At 38.6% G+C, this 20914-nt stretch overlaps 1 protein-coding gene across 1 annotated transcript in view; it reads right to left on the reverse strand.

Moving 5' to 3' along the window:
* Window positions 1–696: 696 nt before the first annotated feature.
* The window catches only part of ghrhrb (growth hormone releasing hormone receptor b), a 30990-nt gene continuing 10772 nt past the window's right edge, over window positions 697–20914 (reverse strand). The window contains exons 3-13 of the mRNA XM_063891977.1: window positions 15409–15516; window positions 9739–9839; window positions 8506–8603; window positions 7938–8070; window positions 5990–6143; window positions 5805–5865; window positions 5472–5541; window positions 4098–4189; window positions 3871–4000; window positions 3669–3710; window positions 697–2365 (exon numbers count right to left, since the gene is read on the reverse strand). Of these exons, the coding sequence (XP_063748047.1) occupies window positions 2171–2365; window positions 3669–3710; window positions 3871–4000; window positions 4098–4189; window positions 5472–5541; window positions 5805–5865; window positions 5990–6143; window positions 7938–8070; window positions 8506–8603; window positions 9739–9839; window positions 15409–15516 (1184 nt within the window). The 3' untranslated portion in view covers window positions 697–2170. The remainder of the gene's footprint in view (window positions 2366–3668; window positions 3711–3870; window positions 4001–4097; window positions 4190–5471; window positions 5542–5804; window positions 5866–5989; window positions 6144–7937; window positions 8071–8505; window positions 8604–9738; window positions 9840–15408; window positions 15517–20914) is intronic.

Genomic DNA, 20914 nt, shown 5'->3' on the forward strand with positions numbered 1-20914 from the left:
CAGCAGGACAGTGTTTGGGGTATTAGAATAAAATAAACTACAATGTGTGAGTTAATGACAAAAACTAATACTAATTTTCAAGCTTCAGTTCTAGGAATCACTGGGAGTGCCACCAACAGGGCAAATGTTAGAAAGTATTGGCAGACGGAGCAAGACATTGACAATTTGGGGCTTTTCATGGGATGTTGACAGTAACAAAAATATATATGATCAACAGCCTGGTCATGTAATGTTCACCCCCGACCCAAAAAAAGAAAACACCACATGAGATACTTGCATTCTCGTAGTAAACCTGGAACCTGTAAAAGAAACATCACTTTCTCAACTAAGAAAAGACAAATAACACTGCAAATGAATGTAATCTAAAAAGCAAAGTCCAGACACAACATGAGAAGCTTTCTACGCAATACATCACATTGAACATTATCAGTTCGCCCTCCACTTCCCCGCTGCACAATTTAACACTTGCTGAAAGCTTTGTAGTTGTAATAAAAAAACACAATTCTCATCACGTATTTTGCCACTGAAGCACATCTGTTATGCTGTACAGTAAAAACATGGTTTAGCATTACCATCGTCATATATGATTTTGATACACAGATTTTGAATGCAAACCTACTGTAGGTTTAAATTAATCTGAACTGCAGAGAAACACAGAGTTACTGATCAAGGCACTGTAGCGGTCAGAAGCATATTTACCTGTAAGTATAAGTAATGAGTGTGCTGACTTGCAAACTATTTTCCAAGTTAGAAAAAATATGAATTCAAGGCATAGATACACAAAATGCTGTCTATACACCTTGAAAACAGCTCATTGAGTCTCTCAAAGTTATTTCTCAGGTTCTGGATTAGCATTAGCATTAGCATTAGCACAGCGATCTGGGACTGCAACTGGGCATCACTTACACTAACTAATACAGAAATATACAGTAGAATCTTATTCACAATTTGCAATATTACATATAAGAATAATAAAATAACAAACATACGATTCAGAAAAATATATAACATATAAACACCAATATCCGTTGTTAATTTAAATTTGTGTCTATTATTTATGTGTGTTTTTTTATAGTCACAAGGTCCTTTTATGTAGTTAATAAATCTGTTAGAAGGACTGTTCTGTTGCTATAAACGTTAGTTCTGGTCTATTAACATTCCCACAGAGGAGAAACAATAATCAGACAAATAAATAGCTTTTACAGTCTAGTGCTCCAGTTGTGCACTAGGGCACTGTGCAACATGTTGCATGTAGAGCCACTTATGGTAACACAGGCATATTCTATTAAACAGAGAATATTTCATTTTGTAAGGATTTTTGTTTTGTATCTGCCCAACATTCAAGAGAGTAGTGGCACGGAATGAATAACAACAATAATTATATCGACATCGAAACTCAAGAAATGGTAAGAATTTCTTGTTGACAGCATGCCCTTTAGTGCTTGTGACATGCGTGCGAAATGAACAACTTGATCGATAAACTTAATCAGATATTTTAGACGTGTTTGGCATTTGATAATAAAACCATTCTGCTTTTTAACAGCTTCAACCCTTATAGGTAATTCACCCATCCTACTTAAGCTTGAACTTATCCCATCTTTTTAACCTCACTGCTGCAGCAAATTTGTGGCTGTCCTCACTAACACAAATATGACCCAAAACAACACAAACACAACAATTGATCACAAACCAGATCATGTAAGGAGCTGTTACAGAACAAACAATATCAAGTGTTACTTATATAGATGATTTTCTATTTGATTTATGTTAAAACAATGACAGCGTTTTGCAGTCACATCCGCTGCTTTTGTAAATGCAGACTAACAATTTGCTGGATGTGGGTAAGATGTGTAGGATGGCCCTAAAGCTGAATTTTTCCTATGATACCAAATCAATATAATATTTGACCTCTCTTTCTGCCCAAACTGAAGCCTTTTAGTTTGGAATTAATTCATATTATGGAGGAAAGAAGTGTGGGATAATGTGAATCGAAAAAGAAAAAGTCAACAAGCTTGGTTGTAAATGAGGCAGCCATTGTTGATTCTGCAACAAAACCGTATGGTACGGAGTTACGAGGTACCTTTAACATTCTTAGGCTCTGAGGTTTGGTCACCAGGCGTCGGCCAGATGCCGAGCAGTTTGCGAAGACATGAACGGCAGCGACTCTACCTCAGACGCTGGACACATTACTGGGCGTGAGGGTGTGTGTCCCTGAGGCCGGCTGATCTTTGGGGCTGGATTTGTCCAGGACGGAGATCTGTGTGATAGTGCTGCTTTCTGTGAACAACGTACGCCGCCGTTTACTGTAGCGCATGTAATTCTGAGTCTGCCACTTCCAAAACCTCTTCTTCAGCTCTCCCTGCACCTAAAAAAAAAGTAAAAACCGATGGAATGCTTCAGAGATCAGATCACATTGTGCTCATCTCTGAAAAGTTGCATCAGGCTTTTTTTTTCCTTCCTGGACCGACAATAAATATAACTATATTTGCAGTGCATTGAATAAAGACACTTTCTGATCATTTTCAAAAAGAAACCATAGATTTATTTCTATGTTTATGTTTGTTATTTCTTGGTTAATAAACTATTGTTCTGCATGTTCTCACAGGTGTAATTGGAACACTAATCAACCAGGGAGTGAAATCACCTGTGTGAGTGTGGAGACTCGGTGCAGTCACACCATGTGGCTTTGATGACAGTTTTTGCATCTGCTTGGATCTGCCAAACTTTTTTTTCCCGCTTCATCGGAAAATAAAAGTGACGAGTATCCAAAACAAGATTTAAATAAAGTCAACTTCTTTAAACATATATGGGCCTTTCCTACTTTCTAATGCATTTGCCACATGTATTTAATACCTGTGAAATCAATGCATTTTCATTCATGTTATTTTTCTAAATTTTATAGCCACTATTTGGTTTTTAGAATGAAGTTTGTAATGTTTGATGTCAAGTTTTATGATGATATCACCTCTACATTATATGATGTGAGTGCAGAGTGAGAGTAAAAATCTTGTTTTTGAAAGGCTAAACCCTTGATTGTAGCTGAATATCTAGTTGGATTAAAGCCCTTGTGAATTTAGAAAATTATTTAATATATCTTTTCTCCTGTTTCCTAATTTCGTCTGTAGCCATGTTTTTCTTTTCTAACTCTTTTCTTTTAATGTCAAACAATGAATTTTTTGGTAGAATTTGCTGCAGTCATCGGGCGAAACAATTTTGCCACTCCTGCAAACGTTTTATTCTTTGTATATTATCGTCATTCACATAGAAACAATTCTGAAAAGTGAGCCTTTAATGCTTACACCTTTGACACCAGTGTCTCAATGTCGTCAAATTCAAATATTACTGAATGACACCAATACTATGAAAAATGTCCAGATCTGATACATTTATTATGAAACCCTCTTTATTGTCACATACATGCACACCGCAGAGCACACACAGTGAAATTGGTCCTCTGCATTTAACCCATTCCAGTACTAGGAGCAGTGGATATGAACACATTGTGTTTGGTTGACATGCAAAACCAATTGTATGGTCATTTAAGAACTAACATTCACGTATCCTTGCAATAGTAATAATTAGGCACGCTGCCCTCCATAACCAATTCAAATGGGATCATTTGAATTATTTGATAGTAAACCTGCAAATTAAGTATATTATTTACTCACCTCACCATTCAGGAAACAGTAGAGCAGGGCAACAACGAATCCCTTCAGAGCAGATAAATATTAACAGTTGGTTATTAAATACTAAAAACGCGCTTCCTGATCAAACTTGACTTTCCAATATCTAAAACACACATTGTGTATTACCAGAGCTGTTTAATCTTAGTGTTCATACGTTACTTTGTACCAGGGTTGTGTGTTGTACCTGAAAGGATCCTAGGCCGAGCTCTATGAAGATCCGGGCCTCTGCTCCTGTGTTCTCTGGCAGGAAGGCAAACACCATGTAGTGCATCCCAAACAGAGGGATGAGGAGCAGAGTGGATTTGGCAAGCCTCCTGTAAAAAAGAATACCCATGAAAAATACAAACAGTTCCTGGATGTGTGTGTGGATGTGCATATCTTTAAGTAAAGGTGAATGTTATCTCTTCTCACTTGAAGTGACTGGTGTCATTGCCACCGACACCGGGAGATCTCAGCTTCTGGACCAGAATCCTGATCACGTTAATGAAGATGATGAAGTTTACCTACAATAAACAAACAGAAACCTAAAAAAAACTACCAAACCAAGACAGTATATATGCTACAAATGAAGCTCAGCGCAAGTTCAACCAGGAAGACCGTCTTCATATCTGTCATTCACATATTTCCATCTTACTACACTCACCCCTCTCAATCAACGATCAGGGGCGTTCACTCCCCAGCTAAACCTATCACTTTGCCTCTTTTCCCACAAACCAATCATAGCGCATCGTTAAACCATTAAATCTCTTTCCCAGCTCTCTCCCCTCCACACAGTTGCCATTTTGGGTTACTCGACACAGCCCTCCTCCACCCCTTCCACCTCTCGTTTCTCCGAATCCAGGGTTCACGTCAAGCTTAAACCACTCTTCTTCAGACCGACTTCCATCAATCCCTTCATGCCTCCACCACCACCAGTGTACAGACCCCATGGGGGGCTTCATCAGCTCGGTTTTCCCCTTCCCAAATGATACTCCCGCACAATGCACCATTAATTCATCTGTGTATATATATATATATATATATATATATATATATATATATATAGTTATATCAAAGGTCTCTCCTGATTGAACTGAGGCAATTGTTATTGGCTGGCCTGCTGTCATACCTTCTGAAAATGGAAAGAAAAAGGGAAATCAAAGTTCCACTCTTTATTTTATTTTGTTGAAGCTAACAAAAGGCCACCACTACTTCCAGTTATTAATTGTGTGTTCAGAGAAGGGATCCAGTGAGTTATGATGTTGTAAGACATTCATTTACTTATTCGATGCCAGTCAAACTGCACAGAGGGTTGTGCGGTCTGGGGTCAATAGCATGAGGGCATGGTTAAACATCCGCAGAATTGGCTAATATTTGCCTCATGTTCACTTAAAATTGAACAACTGCCCCTTAGAATTTTTTATTGCATTGAGTTGTTATTTTGGTAAACTTCGGCGGTGTTGCAGCAAAAAAGAAAGAGGTGTCGCCCGCATTAGCACCGATATCCTTTATAGTCTATTGTAAGACCATTACCTAACAGCCCTACGATCTTATCCAATTTCAAATTGAAAAAAAGGAGGTCCACTGCTTTTGCTGTCAACAGACAAAGATAACAAGCTTTGCTGGGCACTTGCCATGTTTACCTGATTCCATGCGCATAGGAAATTCCATGTTTTTCTTAACTCTAGTGAGAACACTGAATAAGTGTCTGCAGTAGCCACAGTCAAAGAGTCATACAGGCCCTATCCATGATTGAGGACTCTTATAATTCCTCAATAGCTCCCAGTGTTACTGTGCTGCACTCACCAGTAGTGATACAGTTATTGGAGCTTTTATGATCCACCAGATGAAGGCCACATCTGTGTCATCCCAACACCTGGGACACACAACGGTAATGAGATAAACAAGGTGGTTACATGGGTGCAATTTTGTTCATCTCATCACGACACACACAAAACACACTAACCTCAGCTAGAACAGTGTGTTAGAAATATAAAAGCAATCCTAAATTGAACCAACTAAAGATTAACATTAATTTGTCAGCTTTCAACTCTGAGTATTTGGATTGCACGTGAAAGTCATTAGAAAACGTTTTCTGCTCCTGTATATTTTCTCAGATTTTCTCCCGCAGAAGCTCACCCCTTGTTATCGTAGAAGTTTCGAGTAAGAATCCACGCCATTATGATCGTTGTTGGGAGACCTTGGAGAGACAAAGACAGTGAACTTATCATTAGGAGAGAGTCAACACAGAGCTCTAACAAGAGCCAGACAGAGGCGGGAAGGAAGAAAATTCAAGTAAACAGTGAAAGAGAAAGATTGCCCACCCCAGCCGATGAGAATGTACCACCAGAAATATTTCTTCTGGAAGACAAAGGTGAGAGCAAGCAGCGTCTGCAGGTACATGCCCTCCACCAGAAGCCAGAAGTAGTTGGCTAGGATACTGAACTGGAAAAAGGCCACGGCTGATTTACACGATGCCTGTGGGAAAAGGGTTAGGGTTATAAAATTGCATTAAAATGTTGCATAAAGAGAGAGAATTAGTTGTTTTCTATCAACTGGTCCTAACTGCAGACTAAAGCGTAGTCTTTTCAGGAGTTGGTAGTTGGGTACGCTATGCTTAATGCATGACTGTGCTTCACAACAAAACAAAGTGAAAGAAGTAGAGATTGCAAGATAATTCATGAATTATTTTCTATTGGTTCAAGCAAATGTAGAGCAGAAACATCTGTCTAGGATGAGTAAGCTTAGCATGGCGTCCAAACAAGACCTTTCAAAAGAAATATCCCAAACTATTGATATTGAAGCATTTTTACATTTTGTCCCCATTGGTAACGTTTAGTCAAAATAGTCAAGCCAAAATATCACGTGTTTCTTTTTCACAAGCTCTATTGGGAAAACTAATATGATATCTATAAACCATCTATATTTCATTCCCTCTTGTCTCATTTCCCTTATAGCCTGTAGCAGCTTCATTTTGATTGAGAACCCTGTGAAAGGTGTTAAATATGCATTTGATGAATAATAATATGCTAAAGGACTCAGGCTAAAGCTACATGCTCCGTGCAAAAAGCTAGCCTACTGATGATCCCTGTAGAGGACAATAAAAGAACTTGTTGTTTTATACACAAGATTCATAGGTTGATAGTACAGTAATGTCTTAAGTAGAACTGTACTTAAAACGTTTTTTTCTTACCAGCATGAGCCTTTTTTAGATTCCTGTTGAAAAAACATACTTGGACAAACAGATCAGATGAATGCTTTTCGGGTCATAATTTCAAACATAATTCCCTATCTACACGAGAAAAATAATGAGGGTATGAACACATCAATGTGTGTGAGCAAATGTAATGTTTGGCTGGTGAAATCCCATTCTAAACTACTTCCATACACCATCTCCTCGTGCATTTTTCAACAGTTTTCCTGTCAAGGTTTTCCTCTCTCTAGCCCCTCCGACTTCTTGTTTTTTGGTTCAGATAGAGCACAACAGCTTTCTCTTGTTTTCTTCTCTCTCTGATTGCTCTTTTTTCGACCAAAGCAGTGACAGTGATGTTCTGACGCTGGTCCCTCATAGCCAAACAAGAGGGACACTTATCATCTCTCCACGCATCCTCACCAGTCGCAAAGTAGGAGGAGAAACACTTGTCATTAATCCTCTCTTAGGCTCTGCTTAGTCACTCCCAGTATGTCAATCCTTTCTTTTTTGCACTCTACGATAACAAGCTCTTATGAATTTGTGAGATTCATGCCAGGAAAACAACATCCAGGTTATCTTTCCTCCTCACACAACCATATTCAGATGGCCATTTAGTTTTAAGTTTCATGTTTTTGTGCTTTCTTCTATCAACCCTATCTCTGTACATCCCAAATGAGATCATAAAGTACTGATATTTTTCTTTGTTCTTTGTCCTCATTTACTTTCCTCTCTGATTTCTTTGCTTTCATTTAAATTCCAATTGTCTACATATTTACTTCCTTGTTCTTTTTTTAACTGATCTAAAAGTAAGACAATTCTTAGGATTCCCGAAAGTTTCACCAAACCAAAAACGTCCCTCACATGATCTTTACTCTTTACTATTGAGGCTAGGGAGCATTTTACTACTTTATGAGTTTCTTTCAAAGCTGGATTTTTGAATACAGGACAAAGATATTTGTTGTGTCACATGTGTTTCTTTCTATACCAAATGGAAGCCCTGGTTTCACTTTTGTAAAGAATGAGTCCTTCATGGGTAAATATAAACCCGCTAATGGACCTGTAGTGGGTTTCACACTCACAGTGGACATGAAGCAGTGGTCCAGATTTTCGTCTGAAAAAAGAACGCCGTCTTTAATGAAGACAGCACTCGCTCTCAGGATGAAGGAGAAGAAAAGATTGATGTGGATGTAATTCCTGGTGCAGTGAAACTTCCTGAGAACACAGAGAAAAAAGTTTTTCCATTTCTTAAAAGGAGGTATATCTTGTTTACACATGTGGGGTATTTGTAGTATTAATTGTCAAGCCTTAACACCTGGTAGTTTGGGACATTGTGTTTTGAGTTTAGTATAGCAAGTATCTTTTGAGGGGAAAACAACGAGTCCTCCAATTCAAGTGAAAAATACATCATTTTTCAATATGCCATCTAGAGCGGATCTCATGCTCATGCATTAGTTTACAACGGTTTGGATAGTTTGAGGAAGAAAAATCCAATTAGGTTAAATTTAGGGAAACATTATGGTTTTGTTGAAAGTACTACTTTGTTAAGGTTAGTGACCTTCGTTGTCATGCTGACAATAATAAACATATTCTTCAGCTTAGGGATCAATCATGGTCATGCATAAAAAAAACAATACATTTGACTCTTACCTGAACACAGTGAAGACAAAAATAGCTGATATAAGAGAGATGAGGGAGGTAGCGTAGCCAGCGGTGTACACCTGTTTAAATTTTGAGTAGTATGTTGTCTGTAATTTGAAAAAAACAAATGTTAGCACATTTTGTAGGTAATAACTTTGCTCATTCACACTATTCAAACCCATTCTAAATTTTACTTAACGGATTAGAAAACTAAGTTGAACAGTCTGAGGGAAATGTAGCTTAAACTTGTGGAAATTGGTTAGAGTTAGGGTTTAGGGCAGGAAAAGGCATTCTGGCAGTGGGTTAGGACGAGACACAAAATATGTAGTAGATTAAAAAAATCAACTGGGTAGCACTGTAGACTAAAAGGTGTGAGGTTAATCTGAAACTTTAGGGAGTTATTGATGATGGTTTAGGGTCAGGGTTAGGGTTAGGGTTAGGGTTTGCCACAAAGGGTATTGGAAATCCCTGTGCTTGTGAACACTCCACCCACATCTTCACTTTCAGGAACTGACCACAAGTTATTATATTTTCCTGTCTATTTTCGTTCACCTTTGACAGATGATTTGCACTTGTTCGACTAAGATAGATTGATTTTATAACTTTTCTCTTTGGAAAAAGCGGTGAGAAAAGAAACTCTGGTCATTCATCCTGACCTCTTCCCAGACAGTCGGTACAACATCGCTTTCTTACTCTTTTTCTACTCATAGAAGAAAGTCAACATTTGTTCAACAGCGAGACACCATTTTTCATGTTAAATACAGGACATTCTGTTGACCTTATTCCAGCATTGACGGTCTTGGAGGGTTCATGCTGATGTCTCAGAAAAATGATATTTTTTTAAAGCCTGCTTACAATAATATCTTAGAGTATATCTTTGACCTTCCTACTTAACCATTAAAAGCAAAATAATGGACTGAGTGTTGGAAGGCTAGTAATCAAAAACCCTTGGTAAAAATATAAATCTTTAACAAGATACAAGATTAGTCCTGAAATATCTGCCAGTACTGAGATGTAAAATATATCAAGATAATAATAATAATACATTTTATTTGGGGGGCGCCTTTCAAAGCACCCAAGGACACCTTACAGGACATAGGATAATATAGATGTTTGGCATCATTAACATATTCACACGTATAAAGCTAACCAGACAAACAACCTGATGATAATGGACAGACAGATGGTGCAGTTTATGTCCCTGTAGAATATTTCACAGAAGTAATCAATTAAAAAAGCTACCTCTGGTTCTGTCTCTTCGTACTCTGTGAACTCGCAGGCCTCCTCATAGGAGGGGTACAGATCAGACCAGCCGTCCTCGGTGCAGTTCCTGTAGATGTAACCTAAAAATACACATACACTTCTCAGTGGCAAGGACAGAAGGGTATCCGCCAACAAAAAAAGGGCAGGCAGAGAAACCTAGAACAGGACGTTGGCACAAAAACACAAGGATTACCCAAAACAGTGAAAAGAGAGAGAAGTGGCAGAAGTAGGGTAGGGGAAAAGTGAATGACTGACACAGGACTAAAACAAGTATTCCCATTTGAGGGGAAGTCAGACTTGGCAATGCTGAGTGGACTTCAACGGAAGGCAATGTAAACAGAAAGAAAAAAAGATTAACGACTCTTGATGGTTCCTTCCTCCCCGGACAGGAAATTGAAGTGAATCTGTTTTAAATTGGATTATGGAAGAATTACATTTGAAAAAAGGCAACTATTTTCCATTGAAGAAAGTATTCCCAAAACGGTCCACTTCGGAATTTATGGATTGTTCTGAAAACTGAACATTGTTTCTGGATCTGTTGTGGAACATTTGTATACCTGAGAGCCAGCTCAGGTACATAGAGAATCCTGTCCTGGGAAGTTTGACCGCATACTGCAACTGTATGTCAACGGTTGGGGGAAGGGTCTTTCCTTTTTCAACATCGAAATGACTGGGACAAAACAATGAAGAACTGAAATGTGACATGGCACAGAGAGAACACTTAATACTGAAAGTCTTCTCTTTTATCAGGATAACTAGATCCAGGGATTGCAGTCCTTCATTAACAATTCTGAACCAGGTAAGAGCAGGCTAAGACCACAGTATGAGCACACAATCTAAAAAATGACGGATACTTTAACCTTTGAATAGTAAGGTTTAAGCGAAAATGCAATGTGTTTGGGAAGCATTCGGCCAGATAAATCTGATTGTTCTCCTGCAATTCAAGGAACCAGGTTTTAGTAATTAATAAACAATGGTTATTTAAATATTCCTTAAAAGTTCAATCAACAAGAGACAGCACAGACATAATGTGTGTTTAACAGCATCACTTTCAACATGCAAATAAAGTAGGATTGCTGATTTGTTTTTCATTTGTTGCCATTAGGATTCATGAATATGCAGCTTTCCTGTTGAAGTCTATTAGTCTATCTAGTTTTACTGAATCAGGGATGGCTAATAAGGATAGAAATTCACCTTTCACCCTAACACATCATCCTGTTTTCTCTTTGCGGGTGAACTGCAATCACAACAGGAGAGTAGTTTCTCAGACGTGAAATAACGCCATTGCTCTTCATTAGGATTCAGTGGGCTGCACAATAACTCCATCTGCTTGTTAATGATGTGAGGGGGTAGACATTGCACCTCCTATGGGGAGGACATATGACAAACACATGTGAGCACTTTGACTAACATACATACTAAACAACAACAACAATCTTCTGACACTGGGTGGGTCTTGGGAGGCAATAAAATGGAGCGTTAATGTGTTAAAAGTTCTATGACGATTACTTTTCTGTTTTTCCTCAGGTTTTTTATAAGAAATGTAGTTGGACAGCTTCAAAAAGGTTAATTACTCTCACAGTCTTCTTGGTTAAATGAAGCTCTTCTTAATTATTGCATTTGTGAAAACTAGTAATATAACCCTAGTCTAAGTCGAATACATCTTCTGTATTTGGTGATCTGCTATTTTGACATACTGCACAAATCACACAACTAAAAAAGGGGATTTCATGACATGGAGTTAATTTTTTGGCCAAAAGCACAAGAAAATTGTATTTCTATGATTTCTTGACAGCTTGACGTGATACAAAGTTACTGTACATGAAACTCTAAATAAGCTACTGAAGTGTTGGGTTAGCGTGTTTGTGTGAGTCTCTTAAAGTCATTTTAGAAAAGGTAATGGCAATTAATAACCAGTGTTGGGTGTAACGCGTTACAAAAGTAACAGAGTTACAGTAATGTATTGCTTTTTGCATTAACGCAGTAATATAACGCATTACTTCTGAAATTTGGGTAATATGATACCCGTTACAATTCTCAGTAACGCAGTTACAACACATTTTAACCCGAAATGATGTGTTTTGTTTCTAAGAATTCACAAACATCACGAGACATTCCGACACCAGAGAAATAAGTGTGCAGGTAGATTGAGAGCTGCAGGCTCGGAGAAAAGAAAAGAATAAGACACGAGTGCGCGCAAGCCAAAACAACAGAAGGTCACTTTCTCTCTGTCTCCTATACTGCTTGAACCCAGAGAAGTTCAGAGACTCGTGGCAGAGTGTTGAAGATATGCTCTGTGCTCTGTGGAATCGCTGGCTTTTAGAAAGCTTGTCAGTCAAACCTCGTTAACACACCAACGACAAGGTGAGCTAACTCAGCCATAGAGACTCGTTCATATACAGCAGGTTACAGGGCCGCGCAGAGGCTCCACTAACATGTTATTAATGACAAACAGTGACGTCATGTTACCGGTATCACATATTATTCAGCCCACTTAAACGGAGCATGCGTTTAATGTCAGCATACTGCCATAGATAGCTTTAATGAATGAGCTGCAATAAACTATATTTTAGCATTTAAAGCCATACTTTTGCAGTTATTTTGGTGAAAGTAACTCAAAGTAACGCAAAAGTAGTGTAACACATTACATATCAGAGACAGTAATGTAACTTATTACTTTAAGAAGACAGTAATAAGTAATATGTACTGTATTACATTTTGGAAGTAACTTGCCCAACATTGTTAATAACCTATCATAATTTTAACCAAGATTGTAAGATTGTACATCCACAGTAAACTTTACAAGTGTATCAATTGGATTCAAAAAGATTTGAATAGTGCTAAGTTAGGCTGGTGCACTTGGAAAGCTACTTTGCTAGCGGTCGTGGTAAACTTTAAGCATGCTAAGTTAAGAAGATATCACTACATGTTTTCTGTGATTATCCTTCCAACAAAATTATACCAAAAGTTTATTGTTAACTTTCCTAAGGGCTCTAGGTAACACTGAAAGTAGTCCGATCAGGTGAAGGCGGTAAATGATACATTTAAATGAGGCACATTTGTAGCCATGCAGCTCCCACCATGGCCTGCGGTTAGAGTGACGCGCTCACACATCTCACCCAGCTCCACGGCATTCATGACGCACACAAGGTCATCCAGTTTTCTTTGTGAATCCGTGTTTACAAGACGGAGGATGAAATGTTCGCAGTGAAATTGCAGATTTTAGTTTCTTGCTGTGAAAATGCCTGTCCGGCTCCTTTAGCACCGCAGAGAGAGCAGAGTGTGGGGGTTTGAGTCGTGGGTGGGTTTACAGATATCCAGCTGCGTTAGCCTCAGTATTACATAGAGCCTGCAGGCCAACAGCCAACGCTGGATGTGAATGGAGGTTAAAGGCTGGGGCTCCCGGGATGGCACTAGTGCTCCTACCGCCATGCTTAACAAGCAGCGCCAATTCCTTCCTCATGCTCTTGGCTCTTACAGTGAACTCTTTGATTTACCAATTCATTTTTTTCTCTGCATGCAGCCTCCTGTTGGATACACTGGATCGAACTACACCGCTACAGTGATTCAACTTATCAGGTTGTCTGTGGAGGAGGGAATCCAGTGGTGTCAAGGAACCCACTACCACTGAGTTATGAGGTCTTCAAGAGCAGCGCCTGCCTCCTTAAATGTTCTGAATCTGAACCTTGTCGAGTATATGTCTAGCTCTGTGTGTGTATTTTACTCTCACTGCTGTTGCAATTAAAATAATTTCTTCATCCAGCATCCCACATACTACACCTGCTCTATGCCTACTACTGACTATTCTGGAAACATTTTTTCAACAACACCGACTTGGAAGTACTGGTAGCACCTGAAGAGAGACAATTATGTATGTATATAAGATTTAAATATACTAGAGCCCAATGGATGATGGCATAGCGAGGCTGAAATGTCAAAATTAAGCCGCATTTTCTTAAAATTAAGACATTACATTTTTTATCATATTAAATTGTATACCCTTTTGCATTATTTTGACTATCATTTCTTCAATAAATAGTACAGAATTGATATATCTGTAGACCAGGACTCATATACTAATTTCTGTGTTTAGGCAACAAAAATACGCTGGTTAATAAAACAGTGTCCATCTCAGAACTCATCAGCTATTGGTAAAAAGAAGATAAAACCTTGGGGGCAATGGGCTATGTTTCTGGGGTTAAGGTGTAACCCGCAGATATATTAACTTTTCCATGCATCACACAATCGTTTTGTATGTAGCTGGTTGACAAGTTAAGTCTAGCTAATCAAAGCTCATTCATTGACAGACAAATAGCTGATGGTTCCAATGATTGACTTTTAACGAGGGAGTTCCATCTTTGTTTACCTGCATTCAGCTAAAGCCCACTGAAACGTGATTTGTCAATTTTAATTGGATTACAAATTAAAACCAGAATCTTTCTAATATCAAAATCATTATCCTGTTGACTACAGATCATGCATTTGAACGCACATTTTGATGTAAAACGAATTAAATATGTTTTTAAGTTAACAAGTTTACTTATACATGCATTTATACAACATTTCTGTGATTGAACAACATTATCTCATTCTTTTGATAGAAAAAATATTTTCGGTTCAACCTAATATTTCCTTGCAATAATATTGGCTGGTGCACCTTAGTGAAATGGTTAATTGGGTAAAGTATACTATATTAGTATTTTAGTTTTTAATTTATGTTTTTAAAAAGATAACTTAAAAACAATTGGTTTTAACAAGTCTAAAGTTATGTAGTCGGGGTATTTTTTATGTTACGCTTGATCAGATGAATGAATTTGTTTGGACTGGCTCCAGTCCTCTGCATTTCCACTGGGTCTGTTTGCAACAATTCACAGACTTTCCTGCCCTCATTTCTCTCCCAATACTATTTTCTGTCGGGCATCTGATGATAAATGAGAAAATATGTTTTTGTTATCTTTAGTCCAGCCAGCTGGATGAGACTGCGGTCTGAAGAGGGTGGGGGTCATAAAAACAGTGGGGAGAGCAGTGCTGTCTGCAGCCAAGTCTAGGACAAGAGATCCGTGGAAAAAAAAGCTCCAGTCTCCATAAACCACTCAGTGAAAGCATAACTCCAAGTGATATATAAATATACCCTGCTGATCTGTAAGTGAAAAATGGATTAACTGAGCACAAGTTCATTATCCTGAAGAAGTTATATCACCCGCTTTTCTCCAGTTTGACAATCCCCAAATTCAACATGGCCATACAACAGATTATTGATGGACGACATGAATTTAAAAAGAGAACGGATGCTCTTCTACAAGGAAAAATAAGAATTTCATCTTGGCTGTTGGCAGGATTGCTAATTATTATTCCTTAAACAAGGATAATATAAAGAACTCAGAAAAACACCATGAAAATAACAAAAACACAATTTGAATGTGTGATAATTATAATTCCCCAAAGCACAAAACAGGACAGAAAACAGTTAGGAGGCATAAAGGCATTAGAAAATAATAAGATACTATAACAAAGATCCCCTTAAAAAGTACACAACATACATCGAATAGAATAATAACAGCCTATATCTTATTTTTTGGGAGGACTATTGGAGACTGAGCGGTAGTTAACAGCTCCTTGCTATGTGAAATGGGATCTGAAGTGATTTACCTTGGTTATTAGCAAACAGCTGGGAGACATTGGCGCATGAGACGCTGACCACCTGTCCCACCTCAGCACGATTCCAGCAACGGATCTCATCCCACGCCGTCGGACAACCTGCGACAGACAACAGACAACATGTATCACTTTAGCCATTGAGCTAACAGGGAATATACTGTATTTAAAATGGTAAGCTTAAGTCTTAGATGTATAAGTTGCCGAGGTTTCCAGTTATCATTACGAGAAATTCTGGATAGCAGGTGAACATACTGCCTGAGATATATTCGCGCGTAAAAAATATACGGGTTGAGACCAAAATGAGAGACTCACTGCTACTAAATGGTAGATCTGCAAATAATGAGGGGAAAGGTGATGACATTAGGCAAGGACTTTTAGGTTAATTATTTCATAAACATTTGTATCTTCTAAACTCAATCAGAATAACATTTACAATGTATCCAGTAAACAACACTTTATATTTGTTTTGATGGCCCACGTGATGCTGGACTGGACATTCTTAAATGTTTGTTTGTAACACAGGACTAAGCCACTTAATTTAGTTGAGTATTTTAATTATGACAATAATTAGGGGATGCATAGGCCTCAATTTCATAGTTATTTCATACATTTGGCCAATGCATTGGTAATTGGAACATTAACAATTATGAAATGCATTTAATTTAAATTTGCAATTACATTGCAGCAAAAACAAATTGGGTTGGATGCTACATGTTGACAGCATTTGTCCAATTGTGGTAAATGTTTTGCAAACTTTCGAGAATCACATGTCAGTGGGTTGTAATAAATACAAGAAAAACTCCTTAAATCTGTTGATTTTCATCTCCCATTGGGAACATAGGATCTTCCTGCCCTGTTTTAATTAAATAACAATCCCTTTCCACATAATCCTGACTGTAGATGTGAGGTCGACATTTATTTTCCTCTTTCTTCGTGCCCCCCACTTAAAATTTGGTCAGTGCCTGACCTGTTTGACCTTGAATACCTATTAATGCTACAGCACTTGCAACTGATTCAGACACCTAATTAAAAATCATTTTATCGGACGTTTCTTCTAGGGGTTTCCCCCTGTCTGAAAAAATTAAGGGGTGTGTTTGATTTATTGACATCCTAGACCTCCTCTCCACCCACGCTTCACCCCTGTTGTTCCATAGCAGATGAGCTCTCCCTGCAGCACCCGTCACTTTAGAACGAGGGAGGTGGTGAGGGGGAAGAGGGAGCGGTAATGAGGCGCCCGTCTCTCTCTGCCACCACAACGCCTTACACATCAAAGCTGCTTGGCTGTGTCAATTAAAACAGTGGCGTATGGGGACACAGCGCCACTCATTTATAATAAAACACAGCTTTTGGCTCCTGCTGGAGGTTCTCCTGCCAAAGCTGTGATGAGGCAAACATCTCACTGGATAAATGTGACTTTGAACCATCATTTAAAAAAAATATTTCCCTTGCATCTCGGCTATTGTTACAGGAACACTGAGCTGTTTTTTTCTCCTGCATCGATTGAAAATGGCATGGTATAGGGCTATTATTGTTAACCACTAATGGCTCTGCAGGTTATTAAAAGCCTGGAGAGCCATCAAAGAATATACAGAGCGTGATACAAAAGGATGTTGTGTGCTTCTTTGAATCCCAGTGTGCAAAGGTATCTCTGCAGGTGGTGGCAGTAATGTCCTTCATTAAGATCTAATTAAAGCCGAGGCTCTGACAGGGTGATACAGTGGATAAATGGACTGGTGCTTTTCATCAGGTATTAATGGTTTGATCCTTTTGTCCTCTTAAAAGCCTTGGGTTTTTCTTCTCATATTTTCAAATAAATCTCCTCTCCAGGGCCTCAGTTATCCTGTTAGGATCAGTGATCCATGTGACAGGCGGTTGTGTTTTCTTCTTAAAGAGCATCATTATGGTAACACAAGCATGAAAGTCTCATGGCACCTTCGCAATTTAAAACAGAGCTGGCCCAAGAAGATACAACGTACCCCTCAAAGAACATACAATACATTACTACCTTAGGGATTTTTGGTTCATTATTTTTCATAATGTATGCAATTAGAGAGACATTGTGATCTCGCTGCAGTGCAATGCTATATTCACAGCATGTTGGCAGAATGGGAATAACAGGGAAGAGTCCTGTTGTTCTCACATCATTCCAAGAAGATTACCTCTGATCAATTTGATCACCTTGTAGTCATCATACAAAAGGAAATCTAGGCTTAGTTTGTTTCCGTATGGATTGCATGGAGAGGAGAGTTATCCAATTTAAAATATATTAAGAGACCTTCCAGGCAAGTTCTTATCGATTCCATTTGAGCTGGCAGTTTTATTTACAGTAACCGCCAGAATCTGGGATTTAAAAAAAAGTTTTAGTTGATTTGTTCGTCTGAGGTATCTTAACCATCAGAAGATAGCACAGCATGATTAAAACTACAAGGCTAACATGACGGTTTTTCCCACTTGCCTATGTTTGCTCATATTTATGGTCCTTTACTGTGGGACATGACCTTTAAAGGACTCTATGTTTTGAAATGTCTTGTTCTGATACGTTAGAATGGTAGAGCGATAACCACTGATACGCATTTAATCGGCTGATAATATTTGAAATGGGTGGACAAAAAAGAAAGGATTGTTGTTGGTTTAATACTACAATAATTCCTAACTACTTGAAGTGTTAAATAGGACGTTTTCATGATTATTGTTTTTGTGTTTAATGTTTCTTGTCTTATTTTGACATATTTTTACTCTTTATGTCTTTTGTGGTTTAACTTTCTTTTTTTATGTTTGCCTGTGAGATTGTATTATTGTGTTCACCTGCAGCCATTGTGTTTCACCTGCCCTCTCCAGCGGTGTGTTGTTAGTCTTCTAAATATATAGGGCTGTCTTCAATAGTGTTTTTCATCTATGTCCTGTCTGTTACCCAGAGTTCCTACTTGTGTTCCTGCTCTTGTTCCTTGTGTCCTACAGTCTCTACCTGTTTAGTTTTTCTTAGTTTTTGTTGTTTTGTTTTACCTAGTCTGGTCCCAGCTTTATTTAATAAAGTTTGCTTTTTGTTTACACTTTTTTTTACCTCCCTCCTGTCTTCTGCGTTTGGGTTCAACCTTTGCTAAACCCATGACAGACGTATATGCTTAACTAACATTTAAACAACTAAAATCTGTCTTTTCCTAGAAATAACAACAGGGCTAGTCGCCTGGACGTAACCCCAAGAGAGTCTTCCTTTCAAAGTCCTATACTTTGCTTACCCCAATCCACCCTAAACTCCTGTCTATGTCTCATAGTAAATAAATGTAGGGTTCCCTTCATCCATTCCATGTTTTCAAGTACCATAATAATACAAGTGGACTCACCAGGATATGTGTGAAGGTTAGTTTTCTCCCCTCGAAGGCATCGTATATAGGATAAGATTTGAAAAGAGTTCAGATCTTGTGCAAAAACTATTGACAGCAGCTCTAGCCTGGAATTGAGTTACGTGCTTACGTAGACATGGGATGTTCCCATTTATCTGCTGTACATGGGTGATTCTTCCGGGATAGATTTTGTACCCTGCATAGGACGTTGGTATAGTCAGATCGGCATATTTGGAGGGTATACAATAAAGGACATTGCTTACGTTATTGTCTGTTTAATGTCTGAAGCTTGGCTGCCATCAAATATGACTTGAGATCTCTCTGAGGCAGTAAGACAAACTCAAACCTGAAAGCTAGGCCTTAAAACTTTGTCCCGGTGTGCTTCCTGATAGTTTTACAAGGCTGTACCCCTCTGACATTTATGAGGTCTACACTGTAATAAACATAATAAACAACAAGAACAAGCTATGAGGCATGCTTTTTTATTTCCAAAGAGCAAAAAAAATTTGGTTGACCTAATGTCAATCTAAACGGTTGTCGTGTATTTCGTCTCACCCTCCATATCTCAGTATTTTATTCCTCCTCTGGCTACAACTCACCCTCGCATGCTTCACTAATCAGTGTTTTCACTGTTCAATAAAAAACCTTCATCTTATGTCTGTCACGTACATTGCCGCTACCCTAATATTGTTACATTGGCCCCCCTTGGAAGTATAGGACGATATATGCCCTTTAATAAATAATGCTATGTGATAAGGAAGAAGCGGAGGTGTACAGAGAGACAGAGAAGGACAGGGAAAATTGAGGGCTTGTGTAGTTTAACTGACAGGTTATGGAAACATAAAATAAGCTTTATGTTCTGTTTGGACAGCAGACATCTCTACTCCCTGAATCTCTCATCTGGTCTACCTCCTACCTCAAGCAAAACTGAATGTTGAATCTCTTTTACTCTAGGGCCTTTTGGATTACCTCTTAGAGACTGTCCTTAAGTATAAGGCTTAAGCCCTATATTATGAATAGAAAGGTCTCTCTGCCCTAGGTGACGCGTTCAAATGTCTTGCTTTGTCCATACCACCTGTCCAAAACCCCAAACTAAGATATTTAAATCCTAAAAAATACAGAAGAGCACCATTTAAAAAAGCTTAAACCTTAAAAAATTGAAAATGGTTTGCTTTAATTTTGCCCTTTATCAACGGTGATGTGTTTATAGACCTAATCATTTCTGCAATAAAATGTACGTTGTTGCTTTCCCACCTCTGGTATTTGGTCTGTAATTAGTTGGGCCTGAAAATGGAAATGACAATTGGGATAGACCACACACAGACAGAGAGGGCAGGACAGTCATCGTGTGTAATGATCTGTGGAAATGTCAACAGTGGAAGGTGAAAGCCATGTAAAAATATGGACTCACACGCGCACCGTCTTTTGTCCTGGAAGATAAATTCATGAGGCTGGCTTCACTGTGAGTCTAATTAGGAGTAGCCTATCCTTTGAAAATGGCCAATACTCTTAATCCCCTCTCTCTGTGTTTACTTCCCAATTTCCTCTCTGTCACTGTTTCTGCTCCTCTTGTTTTTCCTGTGGGAATGGAGGTGTGATATCTATCTATCTATCTATCTATCTATCTGACAGTAGGCCTACATGCTAAAAATTAGGAAACGAACTACAAATTAAACTCATGCTCCGTTTAAGTGGGCTAAATAATATTGATACCGGTAACATACGTGTTGATGTTTGTTATGAATAACATGTTAATGGAGCCTCGGCATGACCCTGTAACCTGCTGTATATGATCGAGTCTCTATGGCAACGTTAGCTCACCTTGTCGTTGGTGTGTTAATGAGGTTTGACTGACAAGCTTTCTAAAAGCCGACGATTCCACAAAGGACAGAGGCTGCATATCTTCAACACTCCGCCACGAGTCTCTTAACTTCTCCGGGTTCAAGCAGTAGCTATAGCAGACGGAGATAAAGTTACCGTCTGTTGCTTCGGCCTGCGCGCACTCGTGTCTTTTTCTTTTCTTTTCTCCGAGCCTGCAGCTCTCCATTGCGAGCAAGCAGCTCTCAATCGCGAATCTGTTTCTGCAGCTCTCTAAACCAATAGTAAACAGGCTTACTGAGTTGCTATTCTACCGACACAATTATTTCTCTGGTGTC

This window comes from Eleginops maclovinus, chromosome 9, assembly GCF_036324505.1.
Source record: "Eleginops maclovinus isolate JMC-PN-2008 ecotype Puerto Natales chromosome 9, JC_Emac_rtc_rv5, whole genome shotgun sequence".
Taxonomy (NCBI): Eukaryota; Metazoa; Chordata; class Actinopteri; order Perciformes; family Eleginopidae; genus Eleginops; species Eleginops maclovinus.